Genomic DNA, 18,011 nt, shown 5'->3' on the forward strand with positions numbered 1-18,011 from the left:
TCTGAAATTTTAAAAGTTGGTACATTTTTCAAGGGCTTTAGAAAGTCTTAAGGTCAACGTTGCTGTTACTTTAAAATAGAACAGGGCATATACTGTCAAAAATGTATTGTTACTGCATGGTCCTTTCTGAACAGTCGATGATCACTTGCTCTTGCTTGGTGCTTATACGGGAGATACACTGTCAGGCAGGCATACAGCGGGCCCTTGCTGACCTGTCAGTATTCTATACGGGAGATACACTGTCAGGCATACAGCGGGCCCTTGCTGACCTGTCAGTATTCTAGTTGTAACCATTTACATCAGTTGGTTTCCATAGTGACCATTTACCTGTTGACATTATGAATGGATTTTATTTGTACAGTGGGAACAACATGGGAGACTTTGGAGCAAGGATGTTATCCAAGGCATTACAAATAAACACCAAGCTACGGACAATTATGTGGGACAAGAATGCAACCACTGTACAAGGCTTTGAGGATATTGCTGGGGCTCTAGAAAAGTAAGAATGGTGTTGATATGTAATTCCTTTGCCTCGACTCTTGTCAAAAGATCTTTATCCTGGCCATATCAGGATCTGTGTTTGTCTCTTTTCTAACTCTTTGGAAAAGATAAATTACAAAAAGTACATAAAGCAAGTTGTATTTTTGTTTTGTTTTATGAATGATATCTAGTGGGTTTGATTTGCATGAAATTTGATTGTATGCAAATTGATTGAGTGTATCATTACTTAAAGTGTATCTTTAAAGACAGTGCATTGTTTAATTTACAAATGTACATATGTTATCAATTTGTTTTTGCAACCTGTTATTAGAAACTACACACTGAAAAAGATGCCAACCCCCATCAATGATGCAGGTCCTGCCCTGAAGCAACATCCAGAGAGAACAGAGTCGGCACTACAGAAGGTACTTTTAGAAAGATTTTTCTACAGTGTTTCAGGTTTAAAGTGTATGACTTCGAGACTTGACCCCATAGCTATAGACTTAAATTGCTGCTACGTACCATCAGGAACATTTTGATGGAACTGTGAAGATTAAATGATGGTCTTCACAGGTGTGCTGCCAAGGCCTGTCAACAATGTTAACTTTATTCCACTCGGCAAATCAATAACAGGCCGATTCAAAAGCTGATCTCATTTGATTTGTTCCTAATTGTTAAGTGCAAGTGTGAAACAACTAGTGTGAGATCTGTTTAAGGTTTTTTACCTAATTAGGATTTATTTTTTGTGTTTATCAGATTGAGATGTTACTACAACGAAACCACAGTCCACAGAAGTATTCATCTGACCAAGGCTTCAGGATGCAACAGGGGTTCCTGGTCAGTTCCACCCAACAGGTATGGTCATCTCTTAACATCAAACCACAAGTGATCAGAAGTAAGATTTAAGAATCATATAATGGTTATATCCACATCTTTCTCAATTAGTTATTGTTCAATCATATATTGTTTAAGGTAACTATCTTCTTCAAATTGTAATTCTACAAATTTGATATCTTCATGATCACTTTCCTATTGCAAGATGTCTTAGCATTGATTCAAGAGATAAGCAGTCACAAATTCTACAAATCTATGTTTAAATCACAGTCTACATAATATATAGCAGTGTACCTGTGAGACGATGAACATGAGAAGAACTACAGTTTACATGCGGAACAGTCTGCATGTGAAACACAATCAACATCTGAAGCACAATAACATAATATGAAGCACAAAAACATGTGAAGCACAATAACATGTGAAATGCAATAACATGTGAAACACAATCAACATGTATTATATCTGTGTTGATGTAAAAGTTATTTAGAAGATGATTTTGCTCTGATGACCTTTTATTGACCTTGACCTTTACAGATGATGGACAGACTGGTGGTACAGAACCAGGACACAGTGAATGCCCTAGACCGTGGTAACACAGAAGACTTCCAGTCAGACATGGACATGGCCAACAGCCTTATTAAGGATGCAGGCAACTCCAAACAGGTACAGGCATATCAGGTTAAGGGTTTCACACTCCGAACAGGTATATCAGGTTAGGGGTTTCACTCTCCAAACATGTACAGGTATAGCAGGTTAAGGGATTCACACTCCAAACAGGTACAGGTATATCAGGTTAGGGGTTTCACTCTCCAAACATGTACAGGTATAGCAGGTTAAGGGATTCACACTCCAAACAGGTCCAGGCATATCAGGTTAAGGGTTGCACACTCCAAACAGGTATGTCAGGTTAAGGGGTTCACACTCCCAACAGGTATGTCAGGTTAAGGGTTTCACACTCCAAACAGGTACAGGCATATCAGGTTAAAGGTTTCACACTCAAACAGGTATATCAGGTTAAGGGTTTCACACTCCAAACATGTACAGGTATATCAGGTTAAGGGTTTCACACTCCAAACAGGTACATGCATATCATGTTAAGGGTCACACACTCCAAACAGGCATATCAGGTTAAGGGTTTCACACTCCAAACATGTACAGGGATATCAGGTTAAGGGTTTCACACTCCAAACATGTACAGGTATATCAGGTTAAGGGTTTCCCACTCCAAACAGGTACAGGCATATCAGGTTAAGGGCTTCACACTCCAAACAGGTACAGGCATATCAGGTTAAAGGTCTCACACTCCAAACAGGTACAGGCATATCATGTTAAAGGTCTCACACTCTAAACAGGCATATCATGTTAAGGGTTTCACACTCCAAACAGGTACAGTCATATCAGGTTAAGGGTTTCACACTCCAAACAGGTGCAGGCATATCAGGTTAAAGGTTTCACACTCAAACAGGTATATCAGGTTGAGGGTTTCACACTCCAAACATGTACAGGTATATCAGGTTAAGGGTCTCACACTCCAAACAGTTACAGGCATATCAGGTTAAGGGTCTCACACTCCAAACATGTACAGGTATATCAGGTTAAGGGTTTCACACTCCCAACAGGTACAGGCATATCAGGTTAAGGGTTTCACACTCCAAACAGGCATATCATGTTAAAGGTCTCACACTCCAAACAGGCATATCATGTTAAGGGTTTCACACTCCAAACAGGTACATGCATATCATGTTAAGGGTGTCACACTCCAAACAGGTACAGGCATATCAGGGTAAGGGTTTCACACTCCAAACAGGCATATCATGTTAAGGGTTACACACTCCAAACAGGTACATGCATATCATGTTAAGGGTCACACGCTCCAAACAGGTACATGCATATCAGGTTAAGGGTCTCACACCCCAAACAGGCATATCAGGTTAAGGGTTTCACACTCCAAACAGATATATCAGGTTTAGGGTTTCACACTCCAAACAGGTATATCAGGTTAAGGGTCTCACGCGCCAAACAGGTATATCAGGTTAAGGGTCTCACACTCCAAACAGTTACAGGCATATCAGGTTAAGGGTCACACACCCAAAACAGGTACATGCATATCAGGTTAAGGGTCACACACCCCAAACAGGTCAGGTATATATGTTAAAGGTCTCACACTCCAAACATGCATATCTTGTTAAGGGTTTCACACTCCAAACAGGTACATGCATATCATGTTAAGGGACTCACACTCCAAACAGGTACAGGCATATCATGTCAAAGGTCTCACACTCCAAACAGGTACAGGCATATTACAGGTATATCAGGTTAAAGGTCTCACACTCATCATGTTAAGGGTCACACACTCCAAACAGGTACATGCATATCAGGTTAAGGGTCACACACCCAAAACAGGTACATGCATATCAGGTTAAGGGTCTCACACCCCAAACAGGCACATCAGGATAAGGGTTTCACACTCCAAACAGGTACATGCATATCATGTTAAGGGACTCACACTCCAAACAGGTACAGGCATATCATGTGCATATCATGTTAAGGGTTTCACACTCCAAACAGGTACATGCATATCATGTTAAGGGTCACACGCTCCAAACAGGTACATGCATATCAGGTTAAGGGTCTCACACCCCAAACAGGCACATCAGGATAAGGGTTTCACACTCCAAACAGGTACATGCATATCATGTTAAGGGTGTCACACTCCAAACAGGTACATGCATATCATGTTAAGGGTCTCACACTCCAAACAGTTACAGGCATATCAGGTTAAGGGTCTCACACTCCAAACAAGGGTTTCACACTCCAAACAGGTATATCAGGTTAAGGGCTTCACACTCCAAACAGGTACAGGCATATCAGGTTCAGGGTTTCACACTCCAAACAGGCATATCATGTTAAGGGTTTCACACTCCAAACAGGTACAGGCATATCAGGTTCAGGGTTTCACACTCCAAACAGGCATATCATGTTAAGGGTCTCACACTCCAAACAGGTACATGCATATCATGTTAAGGGTGTCACACTCCAAACAGGTACAGGCATATCAGGGTAAGGGTTTCACACTCCAAACAGGCATATCATGTTAAAAGTCTCACACTCCAAACAGGCATATCATGTTAAGGGTCTCACACTCCAAACAGTTACAGGCATATCAGGTTAAGGGTCACACACCCAAAACAGGTACATGCATATCACACTCCAAACAGGTACAGGCATATCAGGTTCAGGGTTTCACACTCCAAACAGGCATATCATGTTAAGGGTTACACACTCCAAACAGGTACATGCATATCATGTTAAGGGACTCACACTCCAAACAGGTACAGGCATATCATGTGCATATCATGTTAAGGGTTTCACACTCCAAACAGGTACATGCATATCATGTTAAGGGACTCACACTCCAAACAGGTACAGGCATATCATGTCAAAGGTCTCACACTCCAAACAGGTACAGGCATATCAGGTTCAGGGTTTCACACTCCAAACAGGCATATCATGTTAAAGGTCTCACACTCCAAACATGCATATCTTGTTAAGGGTTTCACACTCCAAACAGGTACATGCATATCATGTTAAGGGTCACACACTCCAAACAGGTACATGCATATCAGGTTAAGGGTCTCACACCCCAAACAGGCATATCAGGTTAAGGGTTTCACACTCCAAACAGGTACATGCATATCATGTTAAGGGTCACACACGCCAAACAGGTACATGCATATCAGGTTAAGGGTCACACACCCCAAACAGGTACATGCATATCATGTTAAGGGTCTCACACTCGTAACAGGTACATGAATATCATGTTAAGGGTCACACACTCCAAACAGGTACATGCATATCAGGTTAAGGGTCACACACTCCAAACAGGTACATGCATATCAGGTTAAGGGTCACCCACCCCAAACAGGTACATGCATATCAGGTTAAGGGTCTCACACTCCAAACAGGTACATGCATATCAGGTTAAGGGTCTCACACTCCAAACAGGCATATCATGTTAAAGGTCTCACACTCCAAACAGGTATATCAGGTTAAGGGTCTCACACTCCAAACAGTTACAGGCATATCAGGTTAAGGGTCTCACACTCCAAACAGTTACAGGCATATCAGGTTAAGGGTCACGCACCCAAAACAGGTACAGGTTTATCATGTTAAGGTTCTCACACTCCAAACAGGTACAGGTATATCATGTTAAGGGTCTCACACTCCAAACAGGTACAGGCATATCAGGTTAAGGGTCACACACCCAAAACAGGTACAGGTTTATCATGTTAAGGGTCTCACACTCCAAACAGGTACAGGTATATCAGGTGAAAGGTCTCACACTCCAAACAGGTACAGGTATATCAGGTTAAGGGTTTCACACTCCAAACAGGTACAGGCATATCATGTTAAGGGTCTCACACCCCAAACAGGTCAGGTTAGGGGTCACACACTCCAAACAGGTACAGGTATATCAGGTTAAGGGTCTCACACTCCAAACAGGTACAGGTATATCATGTTAAGGGTCTCACACTCCAAACAGGTACAGGCATATCATGTTAAGGGTCTCACACCCAAAACTGGTCAGGTTAAGGGTTTCACACTCCAAACAGGTACAGGCACATCAGGTTAAGGACCTCACACCCCAAACATATCATGTTAAGGGTCTCACACTCCAAACAGGTACAGGTATATCAGGTTAAAGGTCTCACACTCCAAACAGGTACAGGTATATCAGGTTAAGGGTTTCACACTCCAAATAGGCATATCATGTTAAGAGTTTCACACTCCAAACAGGTACAGGCATATCAGATTAAGGGTCTCACCCTCCAAACAGGTACAGGCATCATGTTAAGGGTCTCACACTCCAAACATGCATATCTTGTTAAGGGTTTCCCACTCCAAATAGGCATATCATGCTAAGGGTCTCACACTCCACACAGGTACAGGCATCATGTTAAGGGTCTCTCACTCCAAACAGGTACAGGCGTATCATGTTAAGGGTCTCCCACGCCAAACAGGTATAGGCATATCAGGTTAAGGATCTCACACTCCAAACAGGCACAGGTATATCAGGTTAATGATTTCACACTCCAAATAGGCATATCATGTTAAGAGTTTCACACTCCAAACAGGTACATGCATATCATGTTAAGGGTTTCACACTCCAAACAGGTAGAGGCATATCATGTTAAGGGTCTCACACTCCAAACAGTTACAGGCATATCAGTTAAGGGTTTCACACTCCAAACATTTAAAGGCATATCAGGTTAAGGGTCTCACACTCCAAACAGGTACAGGCATATAAGGTTAAGGGTCTCACACTCCAAACAGGTACAGGCATATAAGGTTAAGGGTCTCACACTCCAAACAGGTACAGGCATATCAGGTTAAGGGTTTCACACTCCAAACAGGCATATCATGTTAAAGGTCTCACACTCCAAACAGGTACAGGCATATAAGGTTAAGGGTCTCACACTCCAAACAGGTACAGGCATATCATGTTAAGGATATCATGTTAAAGGTCTCACACTCCAAACAGGTACAGGCATATCAGTTAAGGGTTTCACACTCCAAACATTTAAAGGCATATCAGGTTAAGGGTCTCACACTCCAACCAGTTACAGGCATATCAGGTTAAGGGTCACACACCCCAAACAGGTCAGGTTAGGGGTCTCACACCCCAAACAGGTACAGGCACATATCAGGTTAAGGGTCTAACACTCCAAACAGGTACATGCATATCAGGTTATATTTAAGGGTCTCACACCCCAAACTGGTCAGGTTAAGGGTCTGACACTCCAAACAGGTACAGGCACATCAGGTTAAGGGTCTCACACCCCAAACAGGTCAGGTTAAGGGTCTCACATTACAAATAGGTGTAGGGCACATCCATTACATGCAGAAAAACTCTACAGAATTACCAGGCACATGTAGTTAACAAAGGTTACTCCAAACACATACAAGGCACATCAAATTTTCAGTCAGCTTAATAGTTTTATTAGTCAGCTTTTCAATGACTTTAACCTTTAATCCTTAATTGCTCAATGGCATGAAACAGTGGATAGATGGTTTCTTTTTGAACAACATGATATTATGTAGAGGTCAATCAAAGTAAGTGATATGAAAAGGAATCACTTTAATTACATAGGTTATATGGAAGATAAAACGGTAGAACTAAATTTTAAAAACCATGGTGTATTTTATGAAGCTCATTATTGTATAATTCTGGAAATTATAATAAAAAATATGTTTATCTTGTAATTTTCATAATGCAAATGTTAATGTCACTTTACAAAGGGGGAGAGACAAACATGATGAATGTAAATGAGATAATAGTAAAAATAATTTGCCTAAAAAATGTCATTTGTGTTGTATTTCTGGTACAGTTGCTGCCACAATTACAAGTAATTGCCAACAAGTCGCTGTCAACGGGCAACCCGGTGGAGGCATGTCTGAAGGAGATGTCCGACACTTTGAGGCAGGTGCTGGAGAAACACATGAAGGTATGTCATTGCTATGCTCTGTCTCTTGTAGGGAGAAGGAGGGGCTCTTAATGAGTCTCATATACAGGCTACATGCACAAATCTGACTGTGTCTCATATACAGGCTACAGACACAAATCTGACTGTGTCTCATACACAGGCTACAGGCACAAATCTGACTGTGTTTCATACACAGGCTACAGGCACAAATGTGACTGTGTCTCATATACAGGCTACAGGCACAAATCTGACTGTGTCTCATATACAGGCTACAGACACAAATCTGACTGTGTCTCATATACAGGCTACAGGCACAAATCTGACTGTGTCTCATATACAGGCTACAGGCACAAATCTGACTGTGTCTCATATACAGGCTACAGGCACAAATCTGACTGTGTCTCATACACAGGCTACAGGCACAAATCTGACTGTGTTTCATACACAGGCTACAGGCACAAATGTGACTGTGTCTCATATACAGGCTACAGGCACAAATCTGACTGTGTCTCAGGATTTTAGTTTTAGGTTTTGTTGATTTTCCCATGGATAATGATTTCATGTTAGAAAATATTGTGAGATTGACAAATGGTAATCTATACATTAAAGGAATATATGATTTTATATTTTGATCATTTTATTTTAATTCTATGCATAAAATACCTGAAACTGCTAGTCTGTATTGAAAGGTTATTTTTGTCAGTGCATAATCTTTAAAAACAGATATTTCAATTTTGTATTCAAAGTCTTTGATGAATGTTCAAAGATTTGTATAAAGATCTTCATCAATATATGTATTGTTTCTATGTTGAAACAGAAAACTGTTGAAGACATGTTTGAATGTACAAGTAACCAGTGTGCTTCTGTCATGGCTAATAAGGTAAGTAAAGCACTCAATGTTTTGTCTTTGTCTTGACTCTTGTCATAAAAATTGATTTCAGAATAAAGAAACTCCTACATATGAAATTGACCAATCTTTATAGCACTATTCATTTTCTAATTGTCTGATACAATCACACAATAAATGCTTTTTATTCATAAAACAATCAAGTTAAGTCAATTTTGTTTTTAGCCCACCATCAGATGATGGTGGGCTATTCAAATCAGTCCGTGGTCCGTCCAATTCTTGTTATCGGTATTTCTCCAGAAGTACCAGTGGGATCTTTCTCAAATTTTATATGTAGGTTCCCCTTGGTCCTTAGCTGTGCAGGGCAACTTTTGAGACTGATCAGATAAACAACATGGCCGACAGGCAGCCATCTTGGATTTTGATAGTGAAAGTTTGTTATTGCTATTTCTCGGGAAGTACGGGAAGGATCTTTCTCAAATTTTATATGTAGGTTCCCCTTGTTCCCTTATTGTGCAACAGTGCCTGAAATGGACGGTCGCTTGCTCCCCAATGGCGGTTAAAGTCTTGCTCGAGTTAATAAAAGTTGTCAAAAGTGAGGTAGTCACTGGCCCAACAAAAATTGTTTGAGCTACTGTTGAAAAATTAATGAATAAAAGAAATTATAGTCCCTTCCACATTAGCTGGGGGGGGGGGAGGGGGCAGTACATTTTTCAGTTGTCATTACTTCGATTTGAATCAAACTGTCCGTGATTTAGAAAATGTTATGATTTTTTTTCTGATTTTCTATATAAATACTGCCAGGGTGTCTTCTTTGAGGTGCAAGTTTTGTTTATTTCTTTTTGAGAAGACCTGAATGGTGCTGAAGCATTTGTGTTCAATGATGTGGAAATATTTCTTCCAAAATTATTTGGTCCACCAATATGTCATTTGGGCCAGTGCTTCAAAAATTGTAATCGCCCCCAATTTTTTTAGGTGCCAGCCAATGCAGGTTCCCCACTATCCTTTATTGTTCATGTTTACTTTTGAAACTGATCAGTTAAACAAAATGGCCTACCGACAGCCATCTTCGATTTTTTTAAATTAGTACTATTTCTCAGGAACAAATTGAGGGATATTTCTCAAATTTGATATGTAGGTTCCCCTTGATCCCTCGTTGTGCATGTTATATTTTGAAACTGATCATAAAAACAAAATGGCTAAAGGAAGAACTAAACAGATCTTTATCATATTGCAATGATCGATTCTATTTCATTCACATTAAGTACTGTACTAGTAAATATGTGAAATGACAAACTCACTTTGAAGTTTGGCTTTCATACACATCAGTATTAAGTTTAGATCAAAAGTTAGCTCAAGGTGCATTTACTGTTAACATGACTCGATCAAACAGATTAGAGAAAAGATCAAACTAACAAAGAACTAATGAAGATGGTACAATGGTGGGTGCCAAGATCCCTCTGGGATCTCTTGTTTTAAGTTGGTATCATATACAAATAATAAATACAAGCTTTATTAGTTTTTAGCTCACATTGCCCGAAGAGGTTCTTTTGAATGACTTATAGTCATAAATACTAATAGTTTGCCTGTAGCTTTATTTTAGATCACTTTTAAGTTTACAAGTTTTAGATTAATACCAGGTGAGCGATACAGGCTCATCTGGCCTCTTGTTTATGAAAAGTCAGAAAAATGTCACAAAATGAAGTATGTTAAATGGCATGAGATCCAATCTTTTCTGAAATATAAGCATTCATTTATCTTCTTTTTCTTTACAAAGGAGTTGCTTTCTGACTTGGAAACCAATTGTGCAGAGAGAAGCTCACTTCCTAAAGATTTTACCAAACATATCTTGGACAGTGTGGAAACAGAGATATTTAACAAGCTAAGGTAGGTGATGTCTGATCTGTCAAACATATCATAGACAGTGTAGAAACACAGATATTTAACAAGCTAAGGTGGGCGATGTGTGTCAAACATATCATAGACAGTGTAGAAACAGAGATATTTAACAAACTAAGGTGGGCGATGTGTGTCAAACATATCTTAGACAGTGTAAAAACAGAGATATTTAACAAACTAAGGTGGGCGATGTGTGTCAAACATATCTTAGACAGTGTAAAAACAGAGATATTTAACAAACTAAGGTGGGCGATGTGAGACAGAGTAGAAACAGAGATATTTAACAAGCTAAGGTGGGCGATGTGTGTCAAACATGTCTTAGACAGTGTAGAAACAGAGATATTTAACAAGGTAAGGTGGGTGATGTCTGATCTGTCAAACATATCTTCGACAGTGTAGAAACAGAGATATTTACCAAACTAAGGTGGGCGATGTGTGTCAAACATATCTTAGACAGTGCAGAAACAGAGATATTTAACAAACTAAGATGGGCGATGTGTGTCAAACATATCTTAGACAGGGCAGAAACAGAGATATTTAACAAACTAAGATGGGCGATGTGTGTCAAACATATCTTAGCCAGTGTAGAAACAGAGATATTTAACAAACTAAGGTGAGCGATGTGAGACAGTGCAGAAACAGAGATATTTAACAAGCTAATTAAGGTGGGTGATGTCATGATCTGTCAAACATATCTTAGTGTAGAAACAGAGATATTTAACAAGCTAAGGTGGGTGATGGCTGATCTGTCAAACATATCATAGACAGTGTAGAAACAGAGATCTTTAACAAACTAAGGTGGGTGATGTGAGACAGTGTAGAAACAGAGATATTTAAGAAGCTAATTAAGGTGGGTGATGTCATGATCTGTCAAACATATCTTAGTGTAGAAACAGAGATATTTAACAAGCTAAGGTGGGTGATGTCTGATCTGTCAAACATATCATAGACAGTGTAGAAACAGAGATATTTAACAAACTAAGGTGGGCGATGTGTGTCAAACATATCTTAGACAGTGTAGAAACAGAGATATTTAACAAACTAAGATGGGCGATGTGTGTCAAACATATCTTCGACAGTGTAGAAACAGAGATATTTAACAAACTAAGGTGAGCGATGTGAGACAGTGCAGAAACAGAGATATTTAACAAGCTAATTAAGGTGGGTGATGTCATGATCTGTCAAACATATCTTAGACAGTGTAGAAACAGAGATATTTAACAAACTAAGGTGAGCGATGTGAGACAGTGCAGAAACAGAGATATTTAACAAGCTAATTAAGGTGGGTGATGTCATGATCTGTCAAACATATCTTAGACAGTGTAGAAACAGAGATATTTAACAAGCTAAGGTGAGTGATGTGTGTCAAACATATCCTAGACAGTACTAGTGTAGAAACAGAGCTATTTAACAAACTTAGGTGAGTGATGTCTGATCTGTCAAACATATCTTAGACAGTGTAGAAACAGAGATATTTAACAAACTAAGATAGGTTCTGATATGTCAAACATTTCTAAAAGGTAGTGACAAGATAAGGTAGGTTTTGATCTGTCTTGTGTAGACGGGAAAGGAAACTGTGTCTCATATTTCTTTGGTATTTTAAGGAAAGAACATTTCTTTTTGAAGTTTCTCTTAGATCCAAATAGTTTTACAATCCACATAAACACAACTTTTCTATAAATAATTGACGTTATGTTTCTTCAGTATCTGACCACCACCATGACCACACTCTGTAGACTATCCAAAAAGACCATACACATGAACCGACCTGGTAGACAATTTCTTACAGGCCCCGGGAATGTAGTCATCACTAACAGGACATATATTCTCTAACCTTGGGGTCTAGGCCTATACTCATTTTACATAATTATATAATGGCTCTGTAGAGTTCCCTGACTACATGTCAAGTAAATACAAAGTTTACAGTGACTCATGTTTAAACAATACTTTTACAGCAAGCTAAATTTAGTGGTAGCTACCCACGTCTCTGATAAAGTTAACAGTGACTCATCTTTAAACTTTACTGTTACAGCGAGCTGAATTTAGTGGTAGCTACCCATGTCTCTGACAAAGTGATGGATGAGGTTATAGACTCCCTGTCATCAAGTCACAAAACACTGGTATGTATTTGTAATTTTGCATAAGAGAGTTTTTAATTCATGACCTCTATGTTGAGTTTTCAATTCATGACCTTTACGTTGAGAGTTTTCAGTACATGACCTTAACGTTGAGAGTTTTCAGTACATGACCTTTACGTTGAGAGTTTTCAGTACATGACCTTAACGTTGAGAGTTTTCAGTACATGACCTTTACGTTGAGAGTTTTCAGTACATGACCTTTACGTTGAGAGTTTTCAGTACGTGAACTTTACGTTGAGAGTTTTCAGTACGTGACCTTTATGTTGAGAGTTTTCAGTACGTGACCTTTACGTTGAGAGTTTTCAGTACATGACCTTAACGTTGAGAGTTTTCAGTACATGACCTTAACGTTGAGAGTTTTCAGTACATGACCTTAACGTTGAGAGTTTTCAGTACATGACCTTAACGTTGAGAGTTTTCAGTACATGACCTTAACGTTGAGAGTTTTCAGTACATGACCTTAACGTTGAGAGTTTTCAGTACATGACCTTTCCGTTGAGAGTTTTCAGTACGTGAACTTTACGTTGAGAGTTTACAGTACGTGACCTTTATGTTGAGAGTTTTCAGTACATGCCCTTTACGTTGAGAGTTTTCAGTACGTGACCTTTACGTTGAGAGTTTTCAGTACATGACCTTAACGTTGAGAGTTTTCAGTACATGATTTATATGTTGAATTTTTCCATTCCATAACCTTTACATTGATTTTTTTTATCCATGATTTATATGTTGAATTTTTCTATTCCATAACCTTTACATTGATTTTTTTTGTCCATGACCTTTGTCTGCAGACGAACCACCTAAATGTGATGAAGAGCAGCACATCTATGAAGAGTCAACGTGAGTCTAAGAAGGAAGATTTGGAAGGCAAGGATGTGGAGGAGAAATTGGACGAGGGCAAGGAGAAGCCAGATACTGGTAGTCAAGAAAAGATCTCACTCAAAGTGGACTCCTCCCCAATGGTATATATCAATATCTGCCCCAGTCTCTTCATCTCTTCGCCCAATACTCAATGTTTTTTCATCGTATATCTGACCCAAATCTCTACAGTATTGATCATTATTGATGTCAATGCAGCGATTCATCAACCCAAGGGATATGATATTTCATTTAAGACTGAAAGTCGAATTCTTCAAGACGTAGTAAAGGCTGTAATAGACATGCCCTGTACAGAATGTGTAGATATAATGACATTTGTATGGTATACATGTATTTTGGTTTTCGGGAAAAAGATATCCCAGAAAAAAATGTTCAAATTGTTTTGAAATATTTTTGCTAAAATAACCTCTCCAGTATTGAATAATTAAAGCCCCTTAAACCTAGTTGTTTAGGGGACTTGTTCCTTGAATGTGTTTTAGCTTATTCACCCCTGAAGTTTCATAATGATACCATTCCAATGTTTGAGTTGGAAGAGTTCAAATGTGTCTTCAGGGGTGAATGAGTTAAACAGAACAATGTAAGATTTTTTTAAATTTTCTTTAGGTATACTGCATAACATGGAATGTTCGTGTGTACTTTCTTTCATGGTTTGGAGCTTTCAAGTTATTTTGTGGGTACAAACTTTCGTAGTTAACCCGTAAGAACTGTATTAATTTTCGTGGTTAGCCATGTACAACGAAATATATCCACCTTTCCGAGAATCATTGGTCTAACACCATAACACATTTGCGGTATATTTTAAAATGACAAAGAGTCACACTCATCATACTTCTCTGTTCATGTCAAGTAAATAAAATAATTATCACAGAGGTAAAGTGAATATAACTACGGTGGGACCCTGACCTGATCTCGCGACGCTTTGTAGGCCTACCGTTTCACTTGATTGATCACATACTTAATCAATAATAAATGACATTTATAAAACAGATTGATAACACATGTCAATTTTAGTAAATACATAATTTTACTATTTTAAATGAATTGTTCAAGTATCTTAAAATATTCGTCTGTGAAATCAAATCGCTGTGTCAATATCACACGAAATGTGAAATTGGTATGTAAACTAGAATAGGAACACGTTCTGATGAAATCCGGAATTGTAAAGCCGCGAAAATGCGTACATTTTATAACTACAATTACTTCAGGTTCATATAATTTTCACATTACCGTTGTGTACATACTTTCAAGTAGTAGAAATATTCGTTGTATATATATCCATAGCAACCACAAAAACAACGCAAGTTTATACACAACAAACATTTCATGTTATACAGTATATGTTGGTTGATGTACTGTTTGTGAGGAAAACTATAAATAACTGTATACATTGTACTGTAGCTCAGAAAACAATAAATAACTATATACATTGTACTGTAGCTCACGTTCTGGTGTGACGGAACTGAAAACACCTGGGTAGATATCAAATTCATCAAGCGTTTCTTTTTTTTCTTCTCTGAAAATAATTCATCTCTCTGACAGCGAAAAAATAATTCATCTCTCTGACAGCGAAAAAGCTAATACTACTACTAATACAGCAGCTGTTAAAATTGAGATCCAGTGACAGCTTTACAGTAATTTAATTCCATTTTGAGGCCTGCTATATTAAAGACTAAGTACACGTCCTGGACAAGCGTCCTCTGGTGTTGTTCTCCTCTGCTTAGTCAACATGAAGTCCCACTGGGTTGATTCACTTCAAATTTGTTACAAGAAAGTTTGACCCTGCAAAATTAAAACACTTTGTATAACTAAGATTTTATTGTGCCATGAATATAATATCATTATCAATACTATAAACTGGCATGCTTGTATCACAATTGTATATTTGCACCTGTAGATTGTTGCCAGGGTACAGTATAGAGAGTGTGCTTGAAGGTAGAACACTCCCTGTCCAGACACTTACATTATATAACAGAAACACTTTCTGTTACAGTTCCTGTTTCTGCATCCTGGAAAATGTGTTTTTCTGGAAATGTTTTAAGGAATTGATGTTTCTAGATGACGATTTTCCACTAGATTATAATCACACTTTGTACTGCATATGAGTATACAAAATTTACAGATATTTCCCTATTAAACACATGTCTATAGTCATACAGTGCATGGTTGACCCTGGCCAGACGCTTATTGAATTCAAGAGTGTACAACTCTTTTTTCCTACGTTTTATTTCTTTTAAAAACATACTACAAAACTAAAAAAGAATTCTATGAAATTTCAAATTTAAGAGAAATATATAAAAATAATTGAACAAACTTTCATGCATAGAGTTGTATAAAAAAAATCCTTACAGAGAAACTTAATAGTTTTATTAATACAAACACTTGGAATTGTACAGCTCTTTCATTGACATTTTGACAAGTTGCTACTGTATGTCTCATGGTATCTTTATTTACATGTTGTCAAGTATAATATATACAGTGTATAGCATGAGATAAATGCTCGGCTGACATGATTCCATATATGCTTTTTAGGTCACCTGAGCTTTAGCTCAAGTGACCTATTGCTATCCGTTTTCGTCCGTCGTCGTCCGTCGTCCGTCGTCCGTCGTACGTCGTCCGTCGTCCGTCGTCCGTCGTCCGTCGTCCGTTAACATTTTACATTTCAAACTTAAAGTCAAGTTCTGCTGGGCCGATTGAACTGAAAGTTGGTAGGAATGATCGCCTCATGGTCCTGACAAAGTGTTGTTATTTTTCGGGTCGATCAGAAATCCAATATGGCCACCACGGCTGCCATTTTGGAAAACTATTTCAAACTTAAAGTAAAGATCTACTTGGCCGATTGAACTGAAACTTTGTAGGAATGATCGAATCATGGTCCTGACAAAGTGTTGTTATTTTTCGGGTCAATCAGAAATACAATTTGGCTGCCATGGCCGCTATTTTGCTACTAAGTTCTAATAGGCCGATCTCACTTAAAATTGGTCTAGGAATGATCAGCTCATGGTCCTGACAAAGTTAAGTTAACATTATACTATTTTTTACTCAAATTGGTACATATTTCAACAACAAAAATAAATACTATAGACTCAGGTGACCGTTAAGGCCCATGGGCCTCTTGTTTGCAGATATAATCTCAGTCATGTTCCATATCATTCAGGATCCATATCATTCTGTTTCTTATTTTCATCAAAATCAATAAAAGAAAAAAAATGAAATTGTCTTTACAAACTGAATATATGGATTCAACTCAGCAACCATCTATAGCTAATTCAGCAGCAATAACAATATGTCATCAAGTTGTCTGCCCCTCTAGTCTTATAAGTGTCAGAATATCTGAGCTATAGTCATTCATCAGGATATTTGGGCTCTAGTCATTCATCAGGATATCTGGTATCTAGTCATTCATCAGGATATTTGGCCTCTAGTCATTCATCAGGATATTTGGCCTCTAGTCATTTGTCAGGATATTTGGCCTCTAGTCATTCATCAGGATATCTGGTATCCATCAGGATATCCGGCCTCTACTCCTCTAGTCATTCATCATGATATCTGGTATCTAGTCATTCATCAGGGTATCTGGTATCTAGTCATTCATCAGGATATCTGGTATCTAGTCATCCATCAGGATATCCGGCCTCTACTCATTCATCATGATATCTGGTATCTAGTCATTAATCAGGGTATCTGGTATCTAGTCATTCATCATGATATCTGGTATCTAGTCATTAATCAGGGTATCTGGTATCTAGTCATTCATCAGGATATTTTGTATCTAGTCATTCATCAGGATATCTGGTATCTAGTCATCCATCAGGATATCCGGCCTCTACTCATTCATCATGATATCTGGTATCTAGTCATTCATCAGGATATCCGGCCTCTAGTCATTCATCAGGATATTTGGCATCTAGTCATTCATCAGGATATCTGGTATCTAGTCATTCATCAGGGAATCTGGTATCTAGTCATTCATCAGGATACCTGGTATCTAGTCATTCATCAGGATATTTGTCCTCTAGTCATTCATCAGGATATCTGGAATCTAGTCATTCATCAGGATATCTGGTATCTAGTCATTCATCAGGATACCTGGTATCTAGTCATTCATCAGGATATCTTGTAGCTAGTCATTCATCAGGATATCTGGTATCTAGTCCTTCATCAGGATATCTGGTATCTAGTCATTCATCAGGATATCCGGTCTCTAGTCATTCATCAGGATATTTGGCATCTAGTCATTCATCAGGATATCTGGTATCTAGTCCTTCATCAGGATATCTGGTATCTAGTCATTCATCAGGGAATCTGGTATCTAGTCATTCATCAGGATATTTGTCCTCTAGTCATTCATCAGGATATCTGGAATCTAGTCATTCATCAGGATATCTGGTATCTAGTCATTCATCAGGGAATCTGGTATCTAGTCATTCATCAGGATATTTTGTATCTAGT

General features: G+C 38.5%; 1 protein-coding gene across 26 annotated transcripts in view; it reads left to right on the top strand.

Moving 5' to 3' along the window:
* Positions 1-18,011, top strand: part of LOC110447620 (F-actin-uncapping protein LRRC16A-like) — an 85,894-nt gene that overhangs the window by 38,066 nt on the left and 29,817 nt on the right. For 20 of the 26 annotated variants that reach the window (XM_021493427.1, XM_021493430.1, XM_021493435.1 and 17 more), the window contains exons 18-27: positions 362-499; positions 812-905; positions 1,237-1,335; positions 1,852-1,980; positions 7,707-7,823; positions 8,620-8,682; positions 10,427-10,536; positions 12,581-12,668; positions 13,475-13,645; positions 15,000-15,035. In XM_021493427.1, the coding sequence (XP_021349102.1) occupies positions 362-499; positions 812-905; positions 1,237-1,335; positions 1,852-1,980; positions 7,707-7,823; positions 8,620-8,682; positions 10,427-10,536; positions 12,581-12,668; positions 13,475-13,645; positions 15,000-15,035 (1,045 nt within the window). The remainder of the gene's footprint in view (positions 1-361; positions 500-811; positions 906-1,236; positions 1,336-1,851; positions 1,981-7,706; positions 7,824-8,619; positions 8,683-10,426; positions 10,537-12,580; positions 12,669-13,474; positions 13,646-14,999; positions 15,036-18,011) is intronic. The other 6 variants (XM_021493443.1, XM_021493447.1, XM_021493453.1 and 3 more) reach the window with 1 other exon arrangement.

Source organism: Mizuhopecten yessoensis, unplaced genomic scaffold (assembly GCF_002113885.1).
Source record: "Mizuhopecten yessoensis strain PY_sf001 unplaced genomic scaffold, ASM211388v2 scaffold3537, whole genome shotgun sequence".
Lineage (NCBI taxonomy): Eukaryota > Metazoa > Mollusca > Bivalvia > Pectinida > Pectinidae > Mizuhopecten > Mizuhopecten yessoensis.